The 25,429-nt window shown below is 42.7% G+C and overlaps 1 protein-coding gene across 2 annotated transcripts in view; it reads right to left on the bottom strand.

Moving 5' to 3' along the window:
- Nucleotides 1-25,429, bottom strand: part of ZC2HC1B (zinc finger C2HC-type containing 1B) — a 76,086-nt gene that overhangs the window by 43,049 nt on the left and 7,608 nt on the right. For both annotated transcript variants that reach the window (XR_003855947.1, XM_029597042.1), the window contains exons 2-4: nt 11,102-11,163; nt 5,027-5,140; nt 2,336-2,474 (exon numbers count right to left, since the gene is read on the bottom strand). Coding sequence is in view for 1 of the 2 variants with exons in the window: in XM_029597042.1 (XP_029452902.1) it covers nt 2,336-2,474; nt 5,027-5,140; nt 11,102-11,163 (315 nt within the window). In the remaining variant the exon portion in view is untranslated. The remainder of the gene's footprint in view (nt 1-2,335; nt 2,475-5,026; nt 5,141-11,101; nt 11,164-25,429) is intronic.

The following is a 25,429-nucleotide window of genomic DNA, read 5'->3' as shown; positions in this document are numbered from 1 at the left end:
GAGAAAGTAATATAATATCCAAAGAAGGGAGAGAGAACTGAAACAGGAAAAAATGCCAGAGAGAGAGAGAGAGAGAGAACATAAGAAAAGGAACAGAGACTAAGACCAGAGAATGAGAAACAAAAAAGACACCGAGCCAAAAAATCAAGTCAAAGGTTGGAAACTATTTTATAATCCAGTCTGATAGAGTAAAATACCCTAGGACCCAGTTCAAAGCCTCATCTGGACACATCTTCCACTTAGCAATTACATGGGATCCTTTCTGGTGCATCATTAATGCTCCTGGATGCGGGACACACCCGCCAGCCCTGAGGCCTTTTGTATTGGGTTCAAAATAGTTTGTGGCAACAACATTTAAAGAATCTGCTTTTAGGCCTATTTAGAAGGTGGATTACGAAGGTTTTCCATGGGGAGAATCCGTTGGACAAACCCACCCTTCACCACTCCCAAATCTGCTTGCCTTACTCTAAGCCCCACTGCACCAGAATCCTCTGAGCAATGTTCAAACACTCAAAGTTATTGTTGGAAGACAGAGAACCCTGTGAAGGAGGGGATGGGCAGGAAAGGGCAGCAACACAGTAATCCCTTGCACAGGGCAGCAAAGGAAGCACCTTCAGCCCTGACTGCCAACTGGGATGCCAGGTAATGTCCGACAGGGATTTTAGTGATGGAGACTACGATTCAATAGGCCACCGAGTGACTTTCGAATGGTAATGGCTGCATTGGCTTTGAATCGGTGACCTAGAAGTGCATATGATTTCAATTGAACAGGCATATTTTTCATTACTCCAATCCTGTTATTAGTTCCCCTCTTATTTAAAAGCACAATGTGCAAATACACCAGAAAAGGGGCCACAGGTAAAGCAGTGCTTTTATTTCAGTCACTGCGAAAGACCGAGTCACTGACGCCTTCCTTTGCTTCTTGTGAGTAATCCAATAAGCAGGCCTGGATTTGCCAACAGAGACACTAAGGCCTGTGCCTAGGGTGGCAAGAGTGAGTGTGTGTGGGGGGGGAGGGGTAGCTGAAGATTTGAAGACTCCCAGCTCTGCTGAATCTCACCGAGCAGAGAACAGGAGGAAAGGGGTGAGGCTGGAAGAAACTGCTCTACTCTCTATTCCAACCCCCCACCTCCCATCCCATCCAGGGAATAAAAATAAGCCACTCTGCTCCCTTATCCAGCCCCTCCCTCCCTGTCATTCAGAGTCAGTGGTTCCCAACCCTCCCCGCCAGTCGGGTTTTCAGGATATCCACAATGAATATGCATGTGCATGCAAATGTTCTCTTGTGCATATTCATTGTGGATATCCTGAAAACCTGACTGGCGGGGGGGGGGGGGGGAAGGTCCCCAGGACAGGGTTGGGAACCACTGTTCAGAGTCATGAGGGGAGGAGGGGAGCAGGGGAGAGCAGAGCAAAGAAGACTGTGCCTTAGGCCTTCTGCCCTGTTCCTTGTTTGGGGGAAGGGAAGGGGGCGATAGCAGCACAAACCTAAATCCGTCACTGCCAATAATCATGTGTAATTCATAAAATAACACCCCTATGAAGGGGCTTAGTGTCCAGTTGAAAATGATAATGCCCATAAGCCATGGACTAAGAGTATCATCAATCCCTCTCGAACCTGGCAAGATATCTTCAATTCTTTGACTGTTGTCCTAGTGGGGGTTTTTTTGTTTCGCTATTTATGTTTTGAGAGGTTTATGTTACTAAAGTTTGTTGTAACATCGTGTATGATTGCTTGTAAATTGCCTGGGTCCTTAGGGTTATGAAACGGAACAATATCAGATGAAAACGGCCTCCGTGCCCCCTTTTATGATGCTCCCGCTGCGTTTCCACTGCTCCCGCGCTGTGAGGCCGGCGTGCAGGGGACACTGGCAGGCAGGGGTGGGGGGAGGGGGACAGGGTGTATTGGCGGAGCAGGCCAAGGAATATTTTTATTACTCTGTTCTCCTCTTGAAGGGCGTGGGACAGAAGGGCGCTGGAGGGGACAGGAAAGGCCGTACACACCTGAACTAAAACGCAGATAGCAGACAAAAAAGAGGCAATTAAATGGACGGCGTCTTCACAGGGCTGAAATAAAATAGATTTTAAAAACGATACTTTCAGATGGCCAGAAGGTGAAAAGTGGGATTGGTGCTGTGCTTCACAATCCGCGCTCAACCAAACCGCTCGCTTCTAAAAGTCACCGTTTCTGATTTACACCGAACCAAGGCATCCAGGAGGCCCCGAATTACAGCAGAAAACTGCTCGTCTGAATGGCATGAGCCCGGCTCCCGGGACGCTGTGGTGAAGGTAACGCCTATAGCCCAGGCTGGGACGGGGAGAGGCGGCGACGTACCTGGATTGATACTGGGAGGGGGTGGAGGAGGGAGAGGCTGCCCCTCCTTCATGGCCTTGGTGACCTCTCTGGCCGATATAATGCAGTTGATGAAGTCCTCGTGCGCTGCCCTCCAGTTGGAGCTCCTCTTACATGGCTCCTGGAAGTCAGAAGCAAAACAGATTCACATGGGGGGGGGGGATGGGGGGGCATTGTGCATTTGCTTTCATTGCCCCTAGGAAATGAAGGTTAGGTACTGTGGCCCTGTACGCACGCCCAACATGCACGGGCGCTAAAACGCAATTCTGACTTCATCTCCTGGCGTAAGTGATAACCGGGGCAGCCGTGCCAGCGGAGTCTCATTTTACGTTTGATTGCGTGCTTTTTCTTGTTTATAAATATTCGGTGGCATTACTTACTTATAATTCAGTTATTAGTTCCTTTTTTGTTACTTTTTAATAAGTTGCTACGTGTAACAATTTCATTCGCTCAATCCCTGGACACACCGAGCTTCCAGTTTGAACAATGGACGCTTTTCACACTTATCCCCCCTCTCACTTGCCATTCCTACTAAACCCATCTGACCTGTGACGAGAATTAGATTCTAAGACACCTGTCAATGCCATTTCACCCAACAGTTTATCGTTAGGTGCTCCTTGATATCACATGGTAATGCACTGTAACATTTCTTCCATGCACATTGATAATCTGTCGGTACATTTCTATGTCGCATATTTAATCTTTGCATCCACTCTGACATCCGTTGAAACCACAAAGAAACAGCAAGCGGCTCATCTTTTACCTAATGGTTGAAATCAGAGAATCATTTAAAAGTTCTTTCCTTTGCTTGTTGCATAATATGGGGCTTTAAATTATGGCGAAAGCTTTAAGAGAAGGCATTACAGCCCTTGTTGACTTTGAGTCCTTGCATGGCCATCATTAGTTATGGGAAAACATGCTCTATAACTCAGTCACGACAGCTCCTCATGCCAGCGAATAATTTTCACTGAGATCTCCAAGAGGACCCGGGGAATAAAAAAAACCTCCCAGTTGAATCTTTTAATGTTTTGATGCTTCGCCGAGCCAAGGAACGTACAGTTGGTTGTTTGTGTTATGCACTCATCTAGACAGGAAAAGTGTGCATTCCTCCGGAGACAGTGGAACGTTTGAAACAAAAAACAATCACTTGAAATGCCAAGGATCGATTAACAATCGATTAACAGGCACTACAAAGTTAAAATAAATGACAAAGAATCCCAACCCATTCCTGCTAAACAAGGAGTACCACAGGGTTCTTCTCTATCCCCTACCCTGTTTAATATCTATCTACTCCCTTTATGCCAGCTACTCAATAGCTTCAACCTCACCCATTTTATATAAGCGGACGATGTGCAGATCCTAATCCCCATCTCGGACCACATCTCCACTACTCTAAATTTTTGGAACAGCTGCTTACACTCCATCAACCTCCTTCTCTTGAGTCTCAACCTGGTCCTTAATACATCCAAAACAGAATTCATGGTTATCTCCCCCAGCGATAACAACCCCTTCGCCAACAACGCAACTACTCCACTAGCAAGCCAGGTTAGAGACCTTGGAGCCACCCTAGACTATAGATTAAACTTCAAAAAGTTCATTAACACCACAACTAAAGAATGCTTCTTTAAGCTACAGGTCCTGAAGCAGCTAAGACCACTTCTACACTTCCAGGATTTCCGTTCAGTCCTTCAAGCCATCCTGTTTTCAAAGATCGACTATTGCAACGCACTACTACTCGGTCTCCCCTCCTCTTATACTAAACCCCTACAGATGCTGCAAAACGCAGCGGCCAGGATCCTTACAAACACACGTCGTAAGGACCATATCACACCAATCCTAAAAATCCTACACTGGCTACCCATCCAATACAGAATACTCTTCAAGGCCCTCACCATCATCCACAAATCTGTCTTCCAGCAAACCACACTCCAACTAGCCATCCCTCTTGAATTACATACTTCAGCAAGGCCGATCAGATCTGCCTACAAAGGTTCTCTCCAGGCCCCCCCCCCCCCCAACAAATCCTCGGTCCACAACTCCATCCATAAGCGAGCACTTTAGACAGCGGGCCCGCTACATTGGAATTCGCTTCCACCAGATATACGCCAGGAACAATCCCATCTCACCTTCAGAAAGAAACTGAAAACCTGGCTGTTCACACAAGCTTACCGCTGAAGGAACCTCGATCAACTAACATTGACTCTCACCTTCCTACCCTCTACCCTCCCTCCCTCCCCCCTCCCAGTCCCTACCCTCCTTTCACCCCCCCATGCTTACCTCCCCTTGATCCCTGCTTCCTCAGGAAATAATATGTTAATAATTGCCTATGATATATCTACAGCCGATCTCAGCTACCTTTATATGACTCGCTACTCTTTTGTTTTATTTAACTGTTTTTTTTAATACTCTCCAGTTGTATTCATTTATATATCTTTCCTGTCTTCCAACTCCCATGTTCTTGCTCCCTGTTTAATGTAACTTTACCTTCTGTATGGTTGTTAATTGATTTTCCCCAGTTACACTGTAAACTGGTACGATAAGACCTGGTCTTGAGTATCGGTATATTAAAAGAATTTAAATAAAATAAATAAACAATAAATGAGATCTATATCTAGGGCATGACATTCAGAGAGAAACAGATAGTGTGTTGGCTATAAAGTAGCACAGCAATACCTTGGTTGATGATGTTACCAGGCTCGCTGGCATCCCTTTTGTCCTTTGTTTGAAAGAATTGAAAGTGCAATTTTTCTTCCGGAAGACTTTTCTGCATATGTCTTCATGCTTTAACTGGAAATCAAAGGAAAAAAAATAACCTTTCTGCAAATATGTTATTACAGGTCCACTTGAGGTGACTACAGTGCTAGGGACGAGAAAACAAGTTAGCAGGGGTGTTGAACGCCTCCAACAATCACTCCCCTCTCACTGTCCACCCTCTCTGGTTGATCCTTTCTCTCATCCTCTACCTCTTACATCCAAGCTCCTCTCACGTTTCTAGCTCATCAACACTCTCACCCCAGCCAACCCTTTTCGTATCGTGCCAGATGATCCTTTTTCACTTCTCAGCCATTTTTATAATCCCCAATTGATCCTCAGTCATCCCCTCTCTCTCACCTTCCAGCCTCACCTCCTCTCCTCCAACCCTTCTCTTACAGCCTTCTCAATTGATTCTCTCCCACCCCCTGGCTCCTCTTTTACATATCCCAGTTGATCTTCTGTCATTCTCCCCTCACCTTCCACAGCCAAGCCCCTCACCAGCTGATCCAACTCTCAAACTCCTACTGCATCTGATCCCTCCCTTCAAACAGCCCCAGTTCTAAACACCACTCTGGGTCAGGGTCAGCAGCAACATTTTCCTTGTGCCTCTGGGCCAAAAGTGGATGGCAACTGGTGGGAAGAGAGGGAGGACTGCTTAACAGGGGCAACATTTTTTCTCTTGGGTAGGATCAGTGGTGCGTGAGGAGACCAGAACACAATCAGCCCACCCTTCTCCTCATGCCTGGTCCCAAACCTGATTGTGAAGTGCAAGTGGCAGCAGCCTTAGTTATGGAAGTCAGTATCACACTCATAAACCCTGCGGTGATCCTGATCTCTCCTCATGTAGGGGCTTCCTGTTACCACAGAAACCCGTGCAAGAGCAGGGCCACCACAGGGACCTGTGAGCGTGCGCTGGCTCAAAGTCCCCATGCTGACTTCCACTACCAAGGCTGCTGGTGGTGCCTGGAGAGTTCATCCCCTTGGGGTACTTGTGATCCCATTTGGGCTCCGACCCCCAGTTTGGGAAGCCCTGCTCTAGAAAATACCACCACTTCAGTAGGGTAGGAAAGAAGTGCCCAGTCTGTGACTGCAGTGAGCAAGCAATTAGAAATGGACACTTCTGAAGCACCGCACTTTGATTTGGCATTGTAAGTTATTTTGTGATGGGTTCTGGGATTTTGTTAAAGCATGAAAGCAAGCCCTGCATGGAAAATATTGGGAAACACCTTGAAAAGTGACCACTGAAGTGAACAGCATGTGTTGACAGTCACTGCGTGTTTGATTTGGAGAATTATTATGATGACCACGTGGGGCAGTAAGTATTCTTGAGGCGTGTTACTGATCTATTTTAGTACAGTGTTTGACATGAAATAATATGGTTCAAAGTGGCACACGGATAGATGACCGCATTGGTATTTTATTTATTTTTTAGATTTCTAAATCCAACCCCTTCAGTAAGATGTTCTGGATGGATAAAAAAACTCACAATAAAAATACAGTCAATAACATGTACCACAAAAATGCAACAAATAAAGCATATAGCAAAAAAAAAAAGTATCACTGAAACAACAAGCTACAATAATGAAATATACCCAAAAACCAAAGCAAATAAAAACAGAAACAAATGACTACAAAATCAGCCATATTGAATATTGTGCTCTTATTTGTTATTGTTGTTTTTGGTTTTACAAGGCATTGTGATCAATTTTTGGATGAAAGAAGCTTTATATGTAAAATTGAATTGACCTTTATCAATTATTTATTATTGTCTAATATTAAGTGTAGAAATATGTTATTACATTGTAGTAGTATCTGCCTTTCAAATTTTACGGGCTTATGCTATACATTTAATTTCAGGATTGCTTATTTTTATGTTTTATTATTATTTATTATGGCCATCCTGCATATGTTTATTCCATATTGTATGTTTTTAGTTCAGCCATATAGTTTCATATGATGTACTTATTTACGAATTTATTTGATGATGAATCTGTTGGTTTTATGGATGATGTAGTTTGCTGTTTTATTACTTTTACTTAAGAAAATAAGATATGCCATACTGGGTCAGAGCAAGGGTCTATCAAGCCCAGTATCCTGTTTCCAACAGTGGCCAATCCAAGTCACAAGTATCTAGCAAGTATCCAAACATTAAATAGATCCCATGCTACTAATGCTGGCAACAATCAGTGGCTATTTCTTATTGATTAATAGCAATTCCTTCAGGAACTTATCCAAACCTTTTTTAAACCCAGCTATACTAACTGCCTTATCCACATCATTTGACAATGAATTCCAGAGCTTAATTGTGCTTTGAGTGAAAAAGAATGTTCTCTGATTTGTTTTAAATGTGCTACTGCTAACTTCATAAAGCACCCCCTAGTCCCTGTATTATCCGAAAGAATAAATCACTGATTCACATTTACCCATACAAGTCCTTTCTTGACTTTTTTAGACCTCTATCATATCCCCCCCTTCAGCCATCTCTTCTGCAAGTTGAACAGATCTAACCTCTTTAGCCTTTCCTCATAGGGGAGCCATTCCATGCCCTTTATCATTTTGATCACCCTTCTCTGTACTTTCTACATGTGGTGACCAGAACTTCACACAGTATTCAAGATGCGGTCCCACCATTGAGCAACATAAAGGCATTACATGACATCCTCCCTTTTATTTGCCTTTCCTTCCTAATAATTCCTAACATTCTGTTTGCTTTATTGACTGCTGCAACACACTGACTCGACAATTTCAATGTAATATAAACATCCAGATCTTTTTCCTGGGTGGTAGCTCCTAATATGGAACCTAACACTGTGTAAGTACAGCATGGGTTATTTTTCCCTATATGCATCACCTTGCACTTATCCACATTAAATTTCATCTGCCATTTGGATGCCCAATCTTCCAGTCTCACAAGGTCCTCCTGCATTTTATCACAATCCGCTTGTGATCTAACTACGCTGAATAATTTTGTGTCATATGCAAATTTGATCACCTAACTCATTGTAGCCCTTTCCAGATCATTTATAAATATATTTAAAAGCACTGGTCCAAGTACAGATCCCTGAGGCACTCCACTGTTTCCCTTTTTCCACTGAGAAAATTGATTATTTAATCCTACTCTCTGTTTCCTGTCTTTTAACCAGTTTGTAATCCATCACCTCCTATCCCATGACCTTTTAGTTTTCTTAGAAGCCTCTCATGAGGGACTTTATCAAATGCCTTCTAAAAATCCAAATACGCTATAGCTGCCGGTTCACCTTTATCCACATGTTTATTAACCCCTTCAAAAAAGTGAAGCAGATTTGTGAGGCAAGATAGTTTCCATGATTTTTCCCAGCACTGAAGTCAGACTCATTGGTCTATACTCTATAGCTTCCTGGATCACGTTTGGATCCCTTTTTAAATATTAGATTACATTGGCCAACTTCCAGTCTTCAGGTGCAATGAATGATTTTAATGATAGGTTACAAAGTGACTTGCAATAAGTCTGAAATTTCATTTTTTAGTTCCTTCAGAACCCTGGGGTATATACAATCCAATCCAGGTGATGTGCTACTCTTCAGTTTGTCAATCTGGCCCACTACGTCTTCCAGGTTCACTGTGATTTGGTTCAGTTCATCTGAATTATCACCCTTAAAACTGTCTCAGGAACAGGTATTTCCCCAACATTCTCATCAGTAAACACCAAAGCAAATAATTAATTTAGTCTTTCCGTGATGGCCTTATCTTCCCTAAGTGCCCCTTCAACCCCTCGATCATGTAATGGTCCAATCAACTCCCTCGTTGGTTTCCTATTTCAGATATATTTTAAAACGTTTTTAATTATGAGTTTTGCCTCTATTGCCAACTTCTTTTCAATTTCTGTCTTAGCCTGTCTTATCAATGTTTTACATTAAACTTGCCAATGTTTCTGCTTTTACCTATTTTGTTCAGAAATCTACCGTGCATCATCTGGAATATGCAGAATATAACTATTAAATTAAATGTGTATAGGTGGATATCTTGCTTCTTTTAGGTGCTGGTATTGCAGAGTCATTCAGGTGACTAAGAATGCAAGAACAGGGTTGAATGATAGTAAGGGACCCTCCCCAACAGGGTGGGTCAGTGGTGACATCTGTGAAGGTGACGCCATAAATCACTGGGAGAAGTTTGTCAACATTAGGAGCAAGGGAGAAGCAGCCAGGGCTAGAGCTCTCCTTAGATCCAGGAAGAAAAGGGGTTTTGCCTTCCTATTCCAGTGGGAGAGGTGTTCTTGCTCGCAAGCTGCTGATTGGATTCCCTTGGGGATATCATAGTCTGAAGTGCCCTGGAAGATGTTGGTCCCTGCGTGTCAGGGGCAGCATAGCTTATGCGAAACGTTGACGACATCAACCAGGTATGTGGGAGAGGAGTATTCCCCAGTTTCTGAGAGGTGTGAAGGGAGAACGTACCCCAGTGGGAGCTAGAGGAAGACCCAGGCATGAGAACCTGTATGTTTTTTTTATTGAGCAGATAAGACTGCAGAATCTTTAAAATTGTTTTTCTACTTTTTATATTGCCGAGCTTTTACTTGGATTTTCAGTATTAGTCACGCTTATTTTGGAACCAACTGCACCCAGCTGTGGATGTTCTGTTTCTGAGAGATTGCTTGAACATTCCTCTGGGGTCTTGGTGTTTTCCTGTCCTCAGTGCAAGCGTCCCGATTTAGGTTTGCAGCCATGTTTCTCCCCAGCCTGCAGCATCTGAAGGGGACTACTGGTCTGCTCCAGGGAATGCCCTGACCAAGGGAGTTCCATAAAATCAATGCATGCGGCTGAGCTTAGAATACACCAAAGTTTGATGAGTCAGAATATTCTACAGACCCTAGCACTTAAGCTTACAGTCAGGGCTGCAGCATATCGCAGCGTTTTCCCTTTCATTAAGAGTTGTAATGTTCTTGTGTTTCGCACTGCTTGAATATTGATCCTTTTGGGGAAACTGTGGCTGTCACCTCAGCCTGTGGCTGTGTTGCATGCTGGACCCGCTTTTCACTGGATATAGCCTTATCATAAATTGCTTCCCCCGGCTATGAGTCAGAGGCTGAACCATAGAGCAGGACGAGGAGCTGGTCTATAAATGTATTGCTGTACTCTGGGTGGTGCAGGGGGAAGACAGATATCACAAAAGATATATTTTTTTTATTGACCTGACAGTTTCCTCTGCTCCTTTGAGCTTCCATCTCAGTCAGAGAATCAGAGCTGGGATCTAGTGCAAAGAGCCTTCCTTCACAGCTATCTGGGCATTTTTTCTCCTCTTTTATATCTGTGCCCAACTTACCTTGCTTTAGTCATTGCTGTGCTATAGCCCTGGACCGTGGGACAGGTTGCTGTGGAACCCTGCAGGCATGGACCCTAAATCCAGCCACCAGGTGTCACCAATGACAATGACTCCTTCCCCACTTAGGACTTTAAATGCTATTCTGCTGCATCCATACCTCCAGCCAACAAGGGAGCAGAAGACCTGACTTGGGGACCTTCCACATGGCAGTGCACAGCACTGCCACTGAATCATCAGGCTGGCCCACGATATTTTTTTACAGCATCATATAAACAGAGCTGTACAGCTAACTTGAAAGTCAAGTACAATACAATCATTCCTGAAATAAAGCCCTGGATGGTGCTGGCTCTTTTTGTGGATGGAGCATGATAAAGCCAGCCTGCGGCTAATCACCTCTCCAACAGTTCAATGCTCGTCTTATAGGGCACTGGAACACTGCACAAACACACTTTTGTCCAGGACAGACTATGGGTCAGATTCATTAAGGCTTTCCTCCCATTTTGTGTCTATGGGAAAAATCCTTAGTGAATCAGGTACTGTGTGTGTTAAAACGTTTGAAAGCAATTACAGCTAGCATCAACATGATTCAACCCAGCTCAGTCCCAGATGTCATTTTGATACCATCTCTTAGCCATGTGTAATTTTGTGTCCCTTGGTTTTCCTTGTACAATTTACACAGATGCTTTAAAAATACATTACCAGGTTCTCTGGTGCAAAAGTCCTTCCGCAGAAAGTACAGCCCACTAGAATCTCGGAGGCATCTGCCAAAAAATAAAAAATCAAAATCAAAAGACATATAATCAAACAGAGGCTGCTATAAACGAGAGCATGTACACTGTGCTTGCTGCCACTGGAGTGGCAACATACCCTAGTGGTTTGGAGTAGCAAGTTGAAAATCAGGAAAGCAAGGTTTCAGATCCTGCTTGTCCTACTGATGTTCTCTGTGACCTTGGGCAAGTCTCTTTACCCTCCATTGTCTCAGGAACAAACAGATTGCAAGCCCTCTGGAGGCACAGACATACTTATGGTACCTGAATGCAATTTATCCCGAGCTTGAGTAAATAAATTCAAATCCAATTCATTGAACTGCTTCTTCAGTGTAAAAAGACTTTTTACCAGTTCACACCTTTGCTTTTTATTACCTGGGAAAATAACAGCAATCATAGGTGCAGTTCTAGAAAGAAGGCTGATCATGAGAAAAGATAAGGACAGTATTATTATGAGCTGCTCATAACATGATGGGAGGAAGTATAGATTGAGGAAGAAGGGATCTGTAGGAAATAAAGAATTGAAGTCTTAGCTGGTTATAATGCAACCAATGAAGGATTCATTTATTTTACCTCATAATTTCCTTTTTTTGAGTCCAGCCAGACCAGTCCAGGTACATGGATTGCTCACAGAGACCAACAGGTTTGCTGATGTCACCTCTTATAGGCTCCCATGCTAACCTGAGCCTGTCAATAACCTCTGCAACAAGCTAAGAATAACTCCCCCCCCACCTACTGGAGACTTCAAGAAAGACCAGATAGGAGAGAAAAGAATCAACTTCATAAAACTACAGATTCCGAACTTACCTCTGCCCACTAGAAACGGAAATATGAGCTCTCTTTCTTCAAATAAACACAGCTGTAAGGAACGTTTGGCAGAATAGGAAGGGTCCTGGAATGGTCTGGCTGGGCTCAAGGAATGGAAATTATCAGGTAAGAATACATTTTCTCCTTCCTCTTCACCCAACCAGACCAGACCAGATGCATGGGATGAACCCAAGCTAACCCTCAAGTAGGCAGGAAACTAGCAAACCTGCCCTCAAACTTTCCAAACCACATTTCCCTGGCTTGGACATTCTCTTGATAAAGCTTTGAGAATAAATGTAAAAAAAGACCAGGTCGCTGCCTTGTATATTTTTAGTGGTGAGACTAATTTGAGTTCTTTCCAAAAAGCTGCTTGCATTCTGGTTCAGTTTTGCTCTCAAGCTCTTAGATAGTGACAGACTCTTTTTATTTATTTATTTAAAACAATTTGTTGACCACGCCCTCCAAGGTTTGCAGCAGTTTACAGCAAAATGAGAATAAAAATACATCATCTAATTATAACAAAATACAAGTAAGAACATAAGAAATTGCCATATTGGCTCAGACCAAGGGTCCATCAAGCCCAGAGCATCCTGTTTCCGACAGTGGCCAAAACCAGGCCACAAGAATCTGGCAAGTCATAAAATGAAAAGACATAAAAAGCAACAATCGAGGACGACAGACGTACATAAGCTATATCGAAGGACAACATAATCGAACAAAGATAAAATCATAAAAGATTTTTGAAAGCTCGTTTAAATAAATGGTGTTTTATCTCTTTCTTAAATTCTTGTTTGACATTTAAAATCCTGATGGAATTAGGTATGGAGATCCAGATAATGGGGCCGGCGATGGAAAAAGCCTGGTCTCTTGTCAGGTTAAGTCTCGTGGCTTTAGGGGAAGGAATTTGGAGAAGAAGTTGGTTTTGTGTTCAGAGGGTGCGTGAGGGGGAAAGTAAAGGTGAAGAATTGCAGATAGCCACGGACTGTTGTTGTTGTGGATGAGACTGTGTAGAATAGTTAAGATTTTGTATTGGATCCTCCAGAAGACTGTGACAATGCCTAAGTTGTAGAATGATCTTCCTCTGTCGATCAGGGAAGAAACTTGCTTGATGTGTTTTTACTGTCAATTGAAGACTTGGTTGATGAAGCATGAGCTTTGAATTATGGCTGGTTGATGGTGTCTTAATCCATGATTTCCTTTTTGGATCAGCAGTACCATTGTTAATATTGTTAATAATATTTGTTGTTTTAAGTTATTTTATTACATTGTGATTTTTGTAATGATTTGATGGTTTTTATTCTGTTGTACATTGCTTTGGAAGAACTTATTGTAAGTTCTGGAAGGCAATTAACAAATTTTGTAAATAAATACATTATAAATAAGTCTTCTTCAGGTCAGGGCTGAATCAGGACATCCAAACATGATGATCCCGGTTCCCACCTTAGGCTGTAAAACCTTTCCATCTTCACATTTTTTCTGGCCACCGTCAGATCCACTATAGCTTTCCCCCATTTATGCACAATCTGTGTGAATGCCTTTTGTGACAGAGACCATTCTCCTAGGATCCAGAAAGTTGCAACTGAGAAAGTCTGCTTGCATATTTTCTACTCTGGCTATGTGAGATGCTGATATTACTTTTAGGTACTTTTCCACCCAGGCCACTAAAATGTTGCTTCTTCTGCTATTTGAGAACTCTTGGCGTCTACTTGGTAATTTACATATGCTACTGCTGACACATTGTCTGACAAAATCCTTATCATCTGAGTTTGAAAGAAGGCACAAACTGAAAAAGAGCCAAATGCATTGCTCTAGTTTCCAAATGATTTATGGACTGCTTGGCCTCCTTTGACGACCAAACTCTTTGCACCACATAATCTTGACAATGAACTCCCTATCCCACCAGGTTGGCGTCTGTTGTCACTCTCACTCAAGATGGGGATTCTAAATCCACTCCCTTCTCTAAATTCTTAGTTAAGAGTCACCACTCCAAACTCAATCATGCCTGCTCTGAACAGGGAGTCTTATCAAATAATCTGGTGATTGTGGGTCCCCATCTGGACAACAAAGCCTTCTGTAAAGGCCTCATGTTTACTGTTGCCCAAAGGACCAGATCAAAAGGTGCTGCCATGGTCCCAATAAATTGAAGGTAACTTCACACAGTAGGACTCCTGATCTCCGATAAGAAATGCATCTGAGCCTACAGCTTCTGAATCTTTTGCACTGTCATCTGTATGCGGCCAGCATCATGTCACACCAAGCTCCCAGATATTCCAGAAACTGAGAGGGAAGCAGTTTGCTTTTGCCAAAATCTACTACCGAATCCAGTTCTACAACTGGACCATTCTAGCTGTAGATGTCACGCTCTACTGTGCCAATTTTGCTCAGATCAACCAATCGCCCTAATAAATCGCTTTAATTTGTTATACAGAAAGGTAATCAAGAAAATTCAATAAATGAAACTAAACCAAATATGGATAAAGCAAAATTCCTTCCCTGCGCAGAGCTGCCACTACCATAGCCATTACCTTAGAAAAGGTCTTCCAGTGCTGCAAAGCGAAGATATTTAGGATATGCTTCCCTTATGAGAATGTGCAGATATGCCTCTGTCAGATCAAAGGATGTTAAGAATTCTCCTTGTCTTATGCCACTATAATACAGTAGATTTTATGGTCTCCATCCTGAAACAAGACACCTTCAGGGTCAAGTTGGCCTTCAGAGCTAGGATCAGTCAAAAATGTTCCCTCATTTTTAGGAATCACGAATCAAATACCAACCCTGAGCACACTGTGAAACTGGAACTACCACCCCTATGTGAAGGAAGCGAGTGAGTGTTGACCGAACTACCTCTGCTTTGATTGTGGAATGACAAGGGGAAACCATAAAAACATCTGAAATAGGACAGGAAAACTTCAAAACATAATCATCCCTTACAACCTCTAGAACCCATTGGTCTGAGGTAATGTGAACCCATTTCTGGCAGAAAGCTGACAAACAATCACCAATCCTCTGATCTGGAGAGTGGGCTCCCAAACCTTCATTGAGCGCTCTAGGAGGCCAACCTGGAATCTCCATCCTTATCTCCTCTATTAGAGATTTTAAAAGACTGAAACCTACTAAAGGGTTTAGACTTCTGCCCCCCTCCCCCCTGAAGATCTCTCCTGCTTGGTCCTCTTCAAATCTCGAAAGTAATTGCAGAACTAAACTAAGCATGATGTACCTCTTGGCCTATCATCCAGGAGGCTGGGCACTTTAGATTCTCCCCGCACTTTTGCCATCTTATTAAAGGGGAACATTAGTGAATCTAGACTTAAAATTAGAATCTGCTGACTAGATTTGGAGCCAAAACAACTTTCTACCCACCATAATAGAGAATATAATCTTTGCTGCTGGGCGCACCATGTGAAAGGAAGCATCTGCCAAGAAAGTTGCCCATACCCTTCCCGACTCCATCTGAGATGCCTAGTCCAAACCCAATCCATTACCTTTTAAGGAATTCTCTTGTAGACGCTGAGACAAATGTAAACCTTACCTCATTACAATGCAGCTACGTGCTGCCATTTGAAATGCCATATTAACAGCCTCAAAGGCCTGTTCGAGAACCACTTCTGTTTTCCTGTCCTGTACATTTTTGAGGGCAGCATACCCATCTACTGGGACTGTATCTGCTTCATGACAGTACAAACCAGTGCATCCACCTTGGGAACCCTCAACTCTTCCTTAGGAACAAGTGGATACAGTTTCACCAGAGCTCACCTAGCTCTAGAGTTTATTTAGATATTTTTACATATCGTCATTCCAAATGAAGATCGCAACAGTTTACAAAAATAACATTCATACTATATAGATCAACACAACAGAGATTAATATAAACCTACTGTGATTTTCTAATACATATTAACTAAAGATCTAGGACAGCAAGTTTGTTGTACAGAAGTTCTATTTCCACAATTTTCACATAATAGTCAGTGAGTTGTCTTAAGATACTTAAAATCTCTCGTTAAGTATTACTCATTCTTCAGTTATTATCTTTGACCTTGATATTGCAGTTTTCTGCATTCTGATATTTTTAAGTTAGGTTGTAAGCATTTTTGAATAGCCAGGTTTGCAGCTCACGTTTAAATCCTTTCTTTCTGGTTTCAAACGTAACATCTCAGGTAGAGAATTCCACAGCTTTGAGCCCACTATGGAAAACATACGATCTCTTATTTGCATCATGTACTCTGTATCGTTGGCACAGTCAGTAGTCCTTTATTTTGAGATCTTAGTGTTTACTGAGGTGTGTATGGTTGTAGTATCACGCCTTTCAGACTGGGGTTACTGGAGTGGATGGTTTTAAATATTAGTGTTAATACCCGATAATAGATTCTGGATTATACTGGCAGCCAGTGCCATGATATCAGCAAGGGTGTGATGTGATCAAATTTCCTTGTTCCTAATAAATGTCTTGCTGAGGCATTTTGTAAGAATTGTAATGGTTTTAATATACCTTGTAGGAAAGCTGAGTAATAGGGAGTTACAGTAGTCTATGTTTGAAAGGTCAATTAAATCTTTGATGGACCTATGTAAAGGGGATGACTTTGAGGATTTTCAAATAATTATCATATTAGGATTTTCAGTTGAACTGGGACCCTCCTCACTTTTCTCCTCATAAGGACTGAGAAATCAAGGAAGAAAACTTCCCCCCCCCTGTGAAATAGGCTCACATAGCAGTGTCATCCTCCTTCTCAGGGGGATTAGAACATAAAAACTTGCCATACTGGGTCAGACCAAGGGTTCACTGTTCTCAATTGTGGCCAATCCAGGTCACAAATTCCTGATGAGATCCCAAACAGTAAATTAATCTCATGCTGCTATCACACAGTGATATGTAGTGGCTATTTAAGTCTATTTGGTTAATAAAGGTTAATTGTCTTCTCCTCCGGGAGTTTGTCCAAACCTTTTTAAAACACAGCTATGCTAACTGCCTTAACCACATCCTTTAGTAATAAATTCTAGTGCTTAATTGTGCATTGAGCAATAAAGAATTTCCTCTGATTTGTTTTGAATGTGCTATATACTAACTTCATGGTGTGCCCCATAGTCTTTGTATTTTTTGAAAAAGTAAACAACTGATTTACATTTAACCTTTCTATTACACTCATGATTTTATAGATCACTATCATATCCCCCCTTAGACATCTTTTCTCCAAGCTGAACAGACCCAATGTCTGCAATTGTAAAACAATTTTGTATTTGTGAGTATGAGTGGTTGTGAATGAGTGGTAGGATGTGTGGTGTTGAGGTATTAAACTTGTGATGATGTGTTGTGATTACTAAAATTTAAAGTTTTGTTATAATAAATACTCAAATGGGAAGGTGTCAGATATCTGGTTGCCCAGTTTGACTTGAAATATTCTGTTAGATAGAAATGAGGAGAACCATTTGCTTACTGTACCATCGATCCCAATGTTTCTCATCTGATAACAAATTATGATCGACAGTGTCAAAGGCTGCTGTTAAATCTATTAGTATTAGACAGTAGGATTCATCTGTGTTGAGTCCTTGTAAAATTGAGTCCGTTAATAGGAGGAGTAACGTATCCATTGTGTGATGTTTCCTGAATCAGAATTGATTTGGGTATAGGATATTATGATCTTCCAGGTGGTATTCAAGTTGGGTTAACACTGCTTTCTCAAGAACTTTTGCTAGTAATGGCAGGTTAGATATTGGACGATAATTGTCCCAGTCGTCTGTTCTATCAGACTTATTTTTTAGGATCTGTTTTATCACTGCTTGTTTTAGGCCTTGAGGTATAGTTCCTTCTGATAATGAATGGTTAATCAGGGATGTGATTTTTGGTGTGATAATTTGGTGTGCTTGTTTTAATGAACTGGCTGGTATTGGGTCACGTGAGTGAGTGGCAGGCTTAATTTTATTAATGATTCGACTAATTGTCAGCTTTGATACTCTGCCGAATGTGAACCATTTGACAGTGTTATTTGATTCTTCAGGTGCTTTTATGGGGTGACAAATTGTGAATTGTTTTTTTTTTAATTATCGATTTTGTCTAATAGTGCAGTGGCATACTCATTGCAAGAGTCTTTTGTGAAGTTGTAGTTTCTTGATATGTAAGATGTTGGATCTTGTATTAGATGTTTGACTATCTCAAAGAGAAGTTTAGAATTAAATATAGCCCCGTGAATCTGTTTAGCATAGTAGTCTTTTTTTGCTTTATTGGTTAGTGTACGGCGTTTTGTGAGGCAGGATTTGTATTTTCCTAGGGATTCAGTTGAGTGGCATTTCCAGGATTGTGTCTCTAGTTTCCTAAGGTTCTGTTTCGTGCTTTTTAGTTCTTCATTGTAACCAGGGTTTCTTATATTTGGAGTTGTTCTTTTCTTTGTTAATAATTTTCATCTGAGCAGGGCTAAGGGTTTCAGCTATGTCATCGATACCAACTGTTCTTTGAATAAATAATTTGGAAATACTCCTCACTAACTGAGTTTTGATTCGCACCACTCCTACAAGGATCCTAGAACTTTTAGCACTATACTGCTCAGATATGGCTTGTGCCAGTGTGTATACTGTTCATCATCTCCACTTCTTTATTTGCTATTGACTATGTTGTCCCAGGAGTCAAAAGCTGTTATTGTGTTGGTTAGATTTAGTTCATATACCTTAGTTTCTATTGCTTCTGCCAGTACTTCTGTCTCAATCTTTTTTCTGAAGCTGAATGTATGCTTATTATCCATCCTATTGTGGATTTGGTTGGTGTGGGATATTATGACATTTGCCGATTTATTCTCCATTCCTTTCCTTATAATGCCTAATATTCTATTTGGGTTTTTTTTGGCCACCACTGCTCACTGAACAGAAGATTTCAAAGTATTATCCACCACGATGTCCCGGTCCATTTCCTGGGCGGTAGCTCTTAATATGCACCCCAGATGTGACCCAGAGTGCAGTTTTCTTCTCACACTCTAAAGGAGTTGCAACGAGACTGCACTGCCATTTTGATCAACTCTGCAGCCTCGATTCTAAATGAGACAGAAAAACTTAAAACGCTCCCTTACTCACCCTAGGAGTTCCACAGAATGGCTGCTTCTCTTGTTTCTGCTTAGGCTTCCTCTCTTTCATTTTACAATAACTTTTATCAACAGGACAAAGAGGAAGAAGAATAAAGAAGATATTACATTTTTCTCAGGGAGGAAGCCCCACAGAACCAGAGCAAAGGAAAGGAAGGCAGGGGAAGGTTACAATAACTCTGAAGCCCATAAAACAGAATTTGGAAGCTCGCTGATCTATGGCTCTGCTCAGCCAAGGGAGAGAGTATAAGACTTTCATCTCAGGAGCTGCCCTGTCCAAATGCAATTTTTTTCTTTTCTTCTTCCCTCAGCTCACCGCACAGGAATGCTCGTCTACCATCTGCTGGAAACAGAGAACATTCGCAGGCTGAGGTAAGCACAGAAGCCTAGAAGGGGTAATGTCAGCAAATCTGTTAGTCTCTACATCCATCTGTAGGTTGGTGGACATAAGATATGTGTCTGCACTGGTCTGGCTGGATGATGAGGAAAAGATGTTTTAGTCCACAAAGACTCCATTTTTTTTTTCCAGGCTACTAGAAATGATGAAGCATTTCAGAGTGTAAAGCTCAAAAATATTTCTTGATAAGTGACAAAACTATGCTGCAAACTAGGTTGATGTTCATGCACAAAATGCAGTTTTCCAGCTGTCGGTGCTCCATATGTAGGACTGGGAGAGCAGGACAGTTGGTGAGCTTTCCGCACTGCTTTGGGGAGATGACATTTGCATCCTGCAGGTATTCAATGTCTCGAGAATGGAATCTGCTCTGAATTCTGAAATGGAGCTAGTACAGGTAATGGCACTAGAGACAAGAAATATTCATTCATTCTTATTGACTACCTAAGGTGAGGTACCACAAAATATATATAAAAAAAGATAAAACAGAGGCAGGCAATGTAAGACTGAGGAGCTAATGATTTGAGTTCTGATTTATTATACATGATGAACCAAGGCCATCAATGATGAACTCCTACTATGGTCCAGCAAAAAGGACCAATTCTTGAGCTCAGCTACAACAAGGGGACAAGTTTCCACTAGTCATTTGCATGTACAGTGAACAAAGGGAGGGGAAACTACTGAAATGAGTGCAAAGCTCAAACAGACAGCATTTCAAACTCATCTGTAGGGAAGTTAAGTGAGAACTGTGCTATGTTTCATATCTAAGCTATAGATAAGGAAAACAATTACAGGCTGCATAACATCTCATAAGTACTTTGATTCTGAGCTTCAGCCAGGGCATTTCAGCTGTCATCGATACCAACTGTTCTTTGAATAAATGATCTACTAACAAGAAACCAAGCTTGCTTACTGTAAATGGTGTTCTCAATAGACAGCAGGATGAATTAGCAATGACACGTGGGTGACATCATCTGTTGGCACTGAACGGACCTCTTTCTCTTAGTATGCTCTACTTAATATGTGAAGGAGTTCCCATGCAAGTATTATCTCAAGATCCCCTTCAGTCAATTTTAGAGCTAATTCTAGTTAGGTCGTTGATTCTCCAGGGAGGCAGGTGAGTATTTAGCATGGCTAATTCCTTCTTCTTTCTATGGAGAACATCATTTACGGTCAGCATACTTGCTTTCTCTATTTAGAAGCAGGGCTGAATTAGCTATGACATGTGAGGAGTCCCAAGCTGAGGGGCTGCAGTAGAACATTTATCAGATAAGCAATCTGGACCCCCCCTCTCCTCCACTGAAAGTAGATTACCGGGTGAGCAGGCTGCGCAGAGCTTGCTAGTCTATATTTACTGTCATTTCTTGAGAGATGGTCCAGACAGTAATGGGTCACAAAGATGTGTACTGACAAGCAAGTTGCAGCTTTGCAGATGTCTTCGAGAGGCCTGGCTCACAGAAGAGCCACTAATGCAGCCGTGACTTTCACTTGATGAGCCTTGATGGTGTCTGTAATTTGTAGGCCTGATGGCCTAGAGGAGCTTGCGATGCAGTCTGCTAGCCAATTGGGCAATGCACGATTGGCCACTGCTCTGCTCATCTGTTAGGATCATAAAAGACAATTAGTTGCAAAGCCTGTTGATGGGGCTGACTCTTTTTTTGTAGTAAGACAAAGCCCTTTTAAAGTCTAGGGTATGAAGGGCTTTCTCATCTTTCTAAGGGTATGGCCTCAGGAAGAACGTAGGTAAAACGATGGCTTGATGGTAAAACGATGGTGCCTTTCACCACCTCCAGAGCCAAGGGTCTCTCGAGCCTGTTTCTGCTGTCCTGACTGATGGTGGGAAGCCCCTCCCATAGGACCCTGCAGGACTCTCTGAGTGCCAAGCCCAAGCCCACACTTGGTGCATGTTACAACAGACCTAATGTTATATGAGCTCCAAGTGTCTTTTTACGTTTTTTGCAGGGTTTTCTCTTTGATACCACAGCAGTGCCTGTATATATAGTAAACATGCTGTAATATTTTTAGTTCAGAAGACTATTATGAATAGAATTTTTTTCATGTAAAATCTTATTACAAATGCATATTTTTAATTGGGTGTGTGGAGGGTGAGGCTGGGGCAAGGCTGAAAGGTTATCCTAGGCTGCCTGATGCCCTGGCTGCACTGCGCGGGCTCCACATGAGAAAGCAGAATTCCATCTGGAGTTGTGATGTCCTAGGCCAGGTTACATAGAAACATAATAGAAACATAGAAGTGACGGCAGAAGAAGACCAAACGGCCCATCCAGTCTGCCCAGCAAGCTTTCACACCTATTTGTTGTCATAATCTGTTACTCTGACTGCTGAGGTCAGGGCCCTTATTGCTAACTTTTTGGTTCCAATTCCCTTCCACCCCCACCATCGATGCAGACAGCAGTGCTGGAGCTGCATTTAAGTGAAGTATCTAGCTAATTGGTTTGGGGTAGTAACCGCCGTAATAAGCAAGCTACTCCCGTTTGTTTACCCTGCATGTGCAATTCAGCCATTGTTGGTTGTCTGAATAAAAATCCTCTTTACTTAATTCCCTCTGTTGCTGAAGCAGTGAGCTGCGCTGGATACTTATTCCAAGTCAAGTATCATGCTTAATTGATTCGGGGGTAGTAGTCACCGTAACAAGCAAGCTACACCCATGCTTATTTGTTTACCCAGAATATGTAATTCAGTCCTTGTTGGTTGATGCTGATATAAATCATCTTTTCTTCATTTTCCCTGCTGTTGAAGCAGAGAGCTATGCTGGATGTGCATTGAAAGTGAAGTATCAGGCTTATTTGCTTTGGGGTAGTAACCGCCGTAACAAGCCAGCTACTCCCCTGCTTTTTTGTGGATGCAAATCCTTTTTCCCACATTTCCTCTTGCCGTTGAAGCATAGAGCAATATTGGAGTCGCATTAACTGTGTGTATGTTTATTGAATAAGGATATTAATCTCCAGGTAGTAGCCGTCATTCCCGCAAGCCACCCCCGTGCCTCTTCTCTTCATTCACATCCTCAAGACTTTATGGATCCACAGTGTTTATCCCACGCCCCTTTGAAATCCTTCTTCACAGTTTTGGTCTTCACCACTTCCTCTGGAAGGGCGTTCCAGGCATCCTCCACCCTCTCCGTGAAGAAATACTTCCTGACATTGGTTCTGAGACTTCCTCCCTGGAGTTTTAAATCGTGACCCCTAGTTCTGCTGATTTTTTTGCAACAGAAAAGGTTTGTCATTGTCTTTGGATCATTAAAACCTTTCAAGTATCTGAAAGTCTGTATCATATCACCCCTGTTCCTCCTTTCCTCCAGGGTACACATATTTAGATTCTTCAATCTCTCCTCATAAGTCATTCGATGAAGACCATCCACCTTTTTGGATGCCCTTCGCTGGATCGCCTCCATCCTGTCTCTGTCCCTTTTGAGATACAGTCTCCAGAACTGAACACAGTACTCCAGGTGAGGCCTCACCAAGGACCTGTACAAGGGGATTATCACTTCCCTTTTCTTACTCGATATTCCTCTCTCTATGCAGCCCAGTATTCTTCTGGCTTTAGCTATCGCCTTTAGCTTTTGGCTTTAGCTATCGCTTCTGGCTTTAGCTATCGCCTTTAGGTTCTCGCCAGCAGTGATGCATTTAATTATGGCCAGGGCTTAATTTTTCTTACGCCCTGGAGGAAGCCAGGAGTGTATGGATCACGTCTGGTACCCCCCCCCCCCCCCCCCCAGGAGTAGGTAGGCAGAGCAGAGTCTGTGGCAGTGTTCCCCATCCAGTGGGCCTCCAGACCTGATCTGGCGTGCCATGGAAAAAAGTCATCAGTACCCGATGCTCTGATCCAGGACACCAACTGAGCTCTGCTCTCAGCAGCTTGGAGCAAGAAGAGAGACCCAGCAGCGGTTCTAAAACTGATGGGAACATGTGTAATCATGCATGCCTCCTCTAGCTACAGCGTGAGCCCTGAAGTGCGGTAACTAATGGGCAGCGTGCAGGGCAGAGATAGTTGGCAGCCACTTTGAGCAGCACAAAAAGCCCCTCTTTATCTTCCCCGTCTGAGTCCTTGAAGCCTCTGTCTTATACTCAGGCTAAGACAGCGAGAATGTGCACTGAGCACTGGATGTGATTCATATTGAGTGCTGGCAGCAGCAGCAAAGGAGCTCTGTCAGCCACATGCGACAGCCAAGGTAACTAACTGAGCCGGTTGCTCATCCCACACCCATTTCTCCCTTCTTCCTTGGGAGCTGATACACTGTGAAGGTTGTCTTTGCCCCCCTCTCTTCTGTTTTGGATGAGAGATTGGTGAGGATTTCCATGCTTCCCTAGCCCTTTTGGACATATAAGCCCTCTCCATGTTCGCACTGTCTGCTCTGTAGAGGCTGTTGCGTCACGTAACATTTTCGATAATGTAGTTTGCTTTAGGGATGAAAAAGTTGGAAGCACTGGCCTAGGGAACCATAAAAACAGCAGACTGGCGTAGGGGAGGGCCTGAGAAGTGGATGCAAGCTACTGTAATAGAAAGGGAGGAGGTGCCTGTGCAGTGCTAGGGAGGTGTCTGTCTGACACGGCTGCAGTGGAGGGTAGCTGGCTAAGGAGGGGTGAGGAGGAACCTGCTGGGGAGTGGAGGGATGGGAATTGGGAGGGGAACAGAGAAGGACAAATAAGTAGAAAATAGGGAGGCAAAGGGGATGTGGGGGAGTAATGCTGGGAGTATTAAACCCCCTCTGTAAACATAAAGTTCAAAGTATGCCCATGTAGGAGGGGGAGAATTAAGAGAGCATAGGGAGTAAGGAGGGAAGGAAGAATAGAAGAAAGATGGGGGAGAGAAGGAGAATGAGGAAAATGTATTGAGAGAGAGTGGTGGTAACAAGTGAGGGTGGGGGAAGAGACTGTGGTGTGGATGGGCTGTTGGGGGTGGAATGGAGCAGGAGGGAGGAGACTAGTGAGGATGAACGGGAGTTGGAGAGAAGATTGACTGCTAGGACTTTGAGCCTTCCCTAGTTTTTGTTTTGGCCACACGAGCCTTCTCTAGGTCCATATTTCTCGCTCTTCTTTTGACATTTAAATACAGGCTGGTGAGTCGAACTCAAAAGTTACCATGTTCTTTTTTTTGCTGACAACACTATAATTTGAGTTCATAAGCCCCAATCATTTTCAAAAGTTGGCTCCTAAATTACTTACTTTCCATGTTAGAAGCTTGAGAGAATTCGACTCCAATGGTTCAAATGGCAGCTTCACCAACTGTGGCAGGGGCAGATTTAGGTCCCATGGAACAGGTGGGTTTCACAACTGTAGGTTTTGTACGCCATAAAAACCTTTCATGATCTTGGAAACTAACGGATGATTGGAGATAGCCTTACCCTCGATCTGAGAATGGCAAGCTGCTGCAGCACTGAGATGTTCTCTTCCTGATGAGATGCTAAGAGAACGCAGAAAGAGAGAGCAAATAACTCAGTAATTCTTTGGGTTCGCAAGTGAACAGATCCAAGGTATTTGACAACACCATGTGGAGAATCTTTTCCATTAAAAAAATGTAGGCTCTTCTAGTTGATGGTTGCCTGGCAAACATTATTAAGTCTTCAGCCTCCTTGGGTAAGGATAATTTGGCAATCATTAAGTGTTCAACATCCAAGCCATCAAGCTGAGGGAGGAAAGGTTTGGATGAAATACATTTCCCTGTTCTTGAGTTAATAAGAATGGATCTGACCTGAGAGAGATTGGAGGATTGCTGGACATCTGTACTAGATACGTGAACCAAACTTGTCTGGGCAATGCTAGAGCTGTGAGGATCAGATGAGCATGGTCTTTGAGTACTTTTTGCTCTGTTCTGGCTATCAAAAGAATTGGCTGAACAGCATCATGAGATCTGCATTCCAATCGAACATAAAAGTGGGTTGAGCTGATCTTAGCTTAGTTTTTTTCAGTTTTCTGATTTGTTCTGAAGCAAATAGATCAATTTCTGCAAGAACCCACAGTCGAAATAATGTGCTGGCTGTTGA

The sequence above is a fragment of the Rhinatrema bivittatum genome, chromosome 3, assembly GCF_901001135.1.
Source record: "Rhinatrema bivittatum chromosome 3, aRhiBiv1.1, whole genome shotgun sequence".
NCBI lineage: Eukaryota > Metazoa > Chordata > Amphibia > Gymnophiona > Rhinatrematidae > Rhinatrema > Rhinatrema bivittatum.
This window is presented reverse-complemented; position numbering and strand designations above follow the sequence as displayed.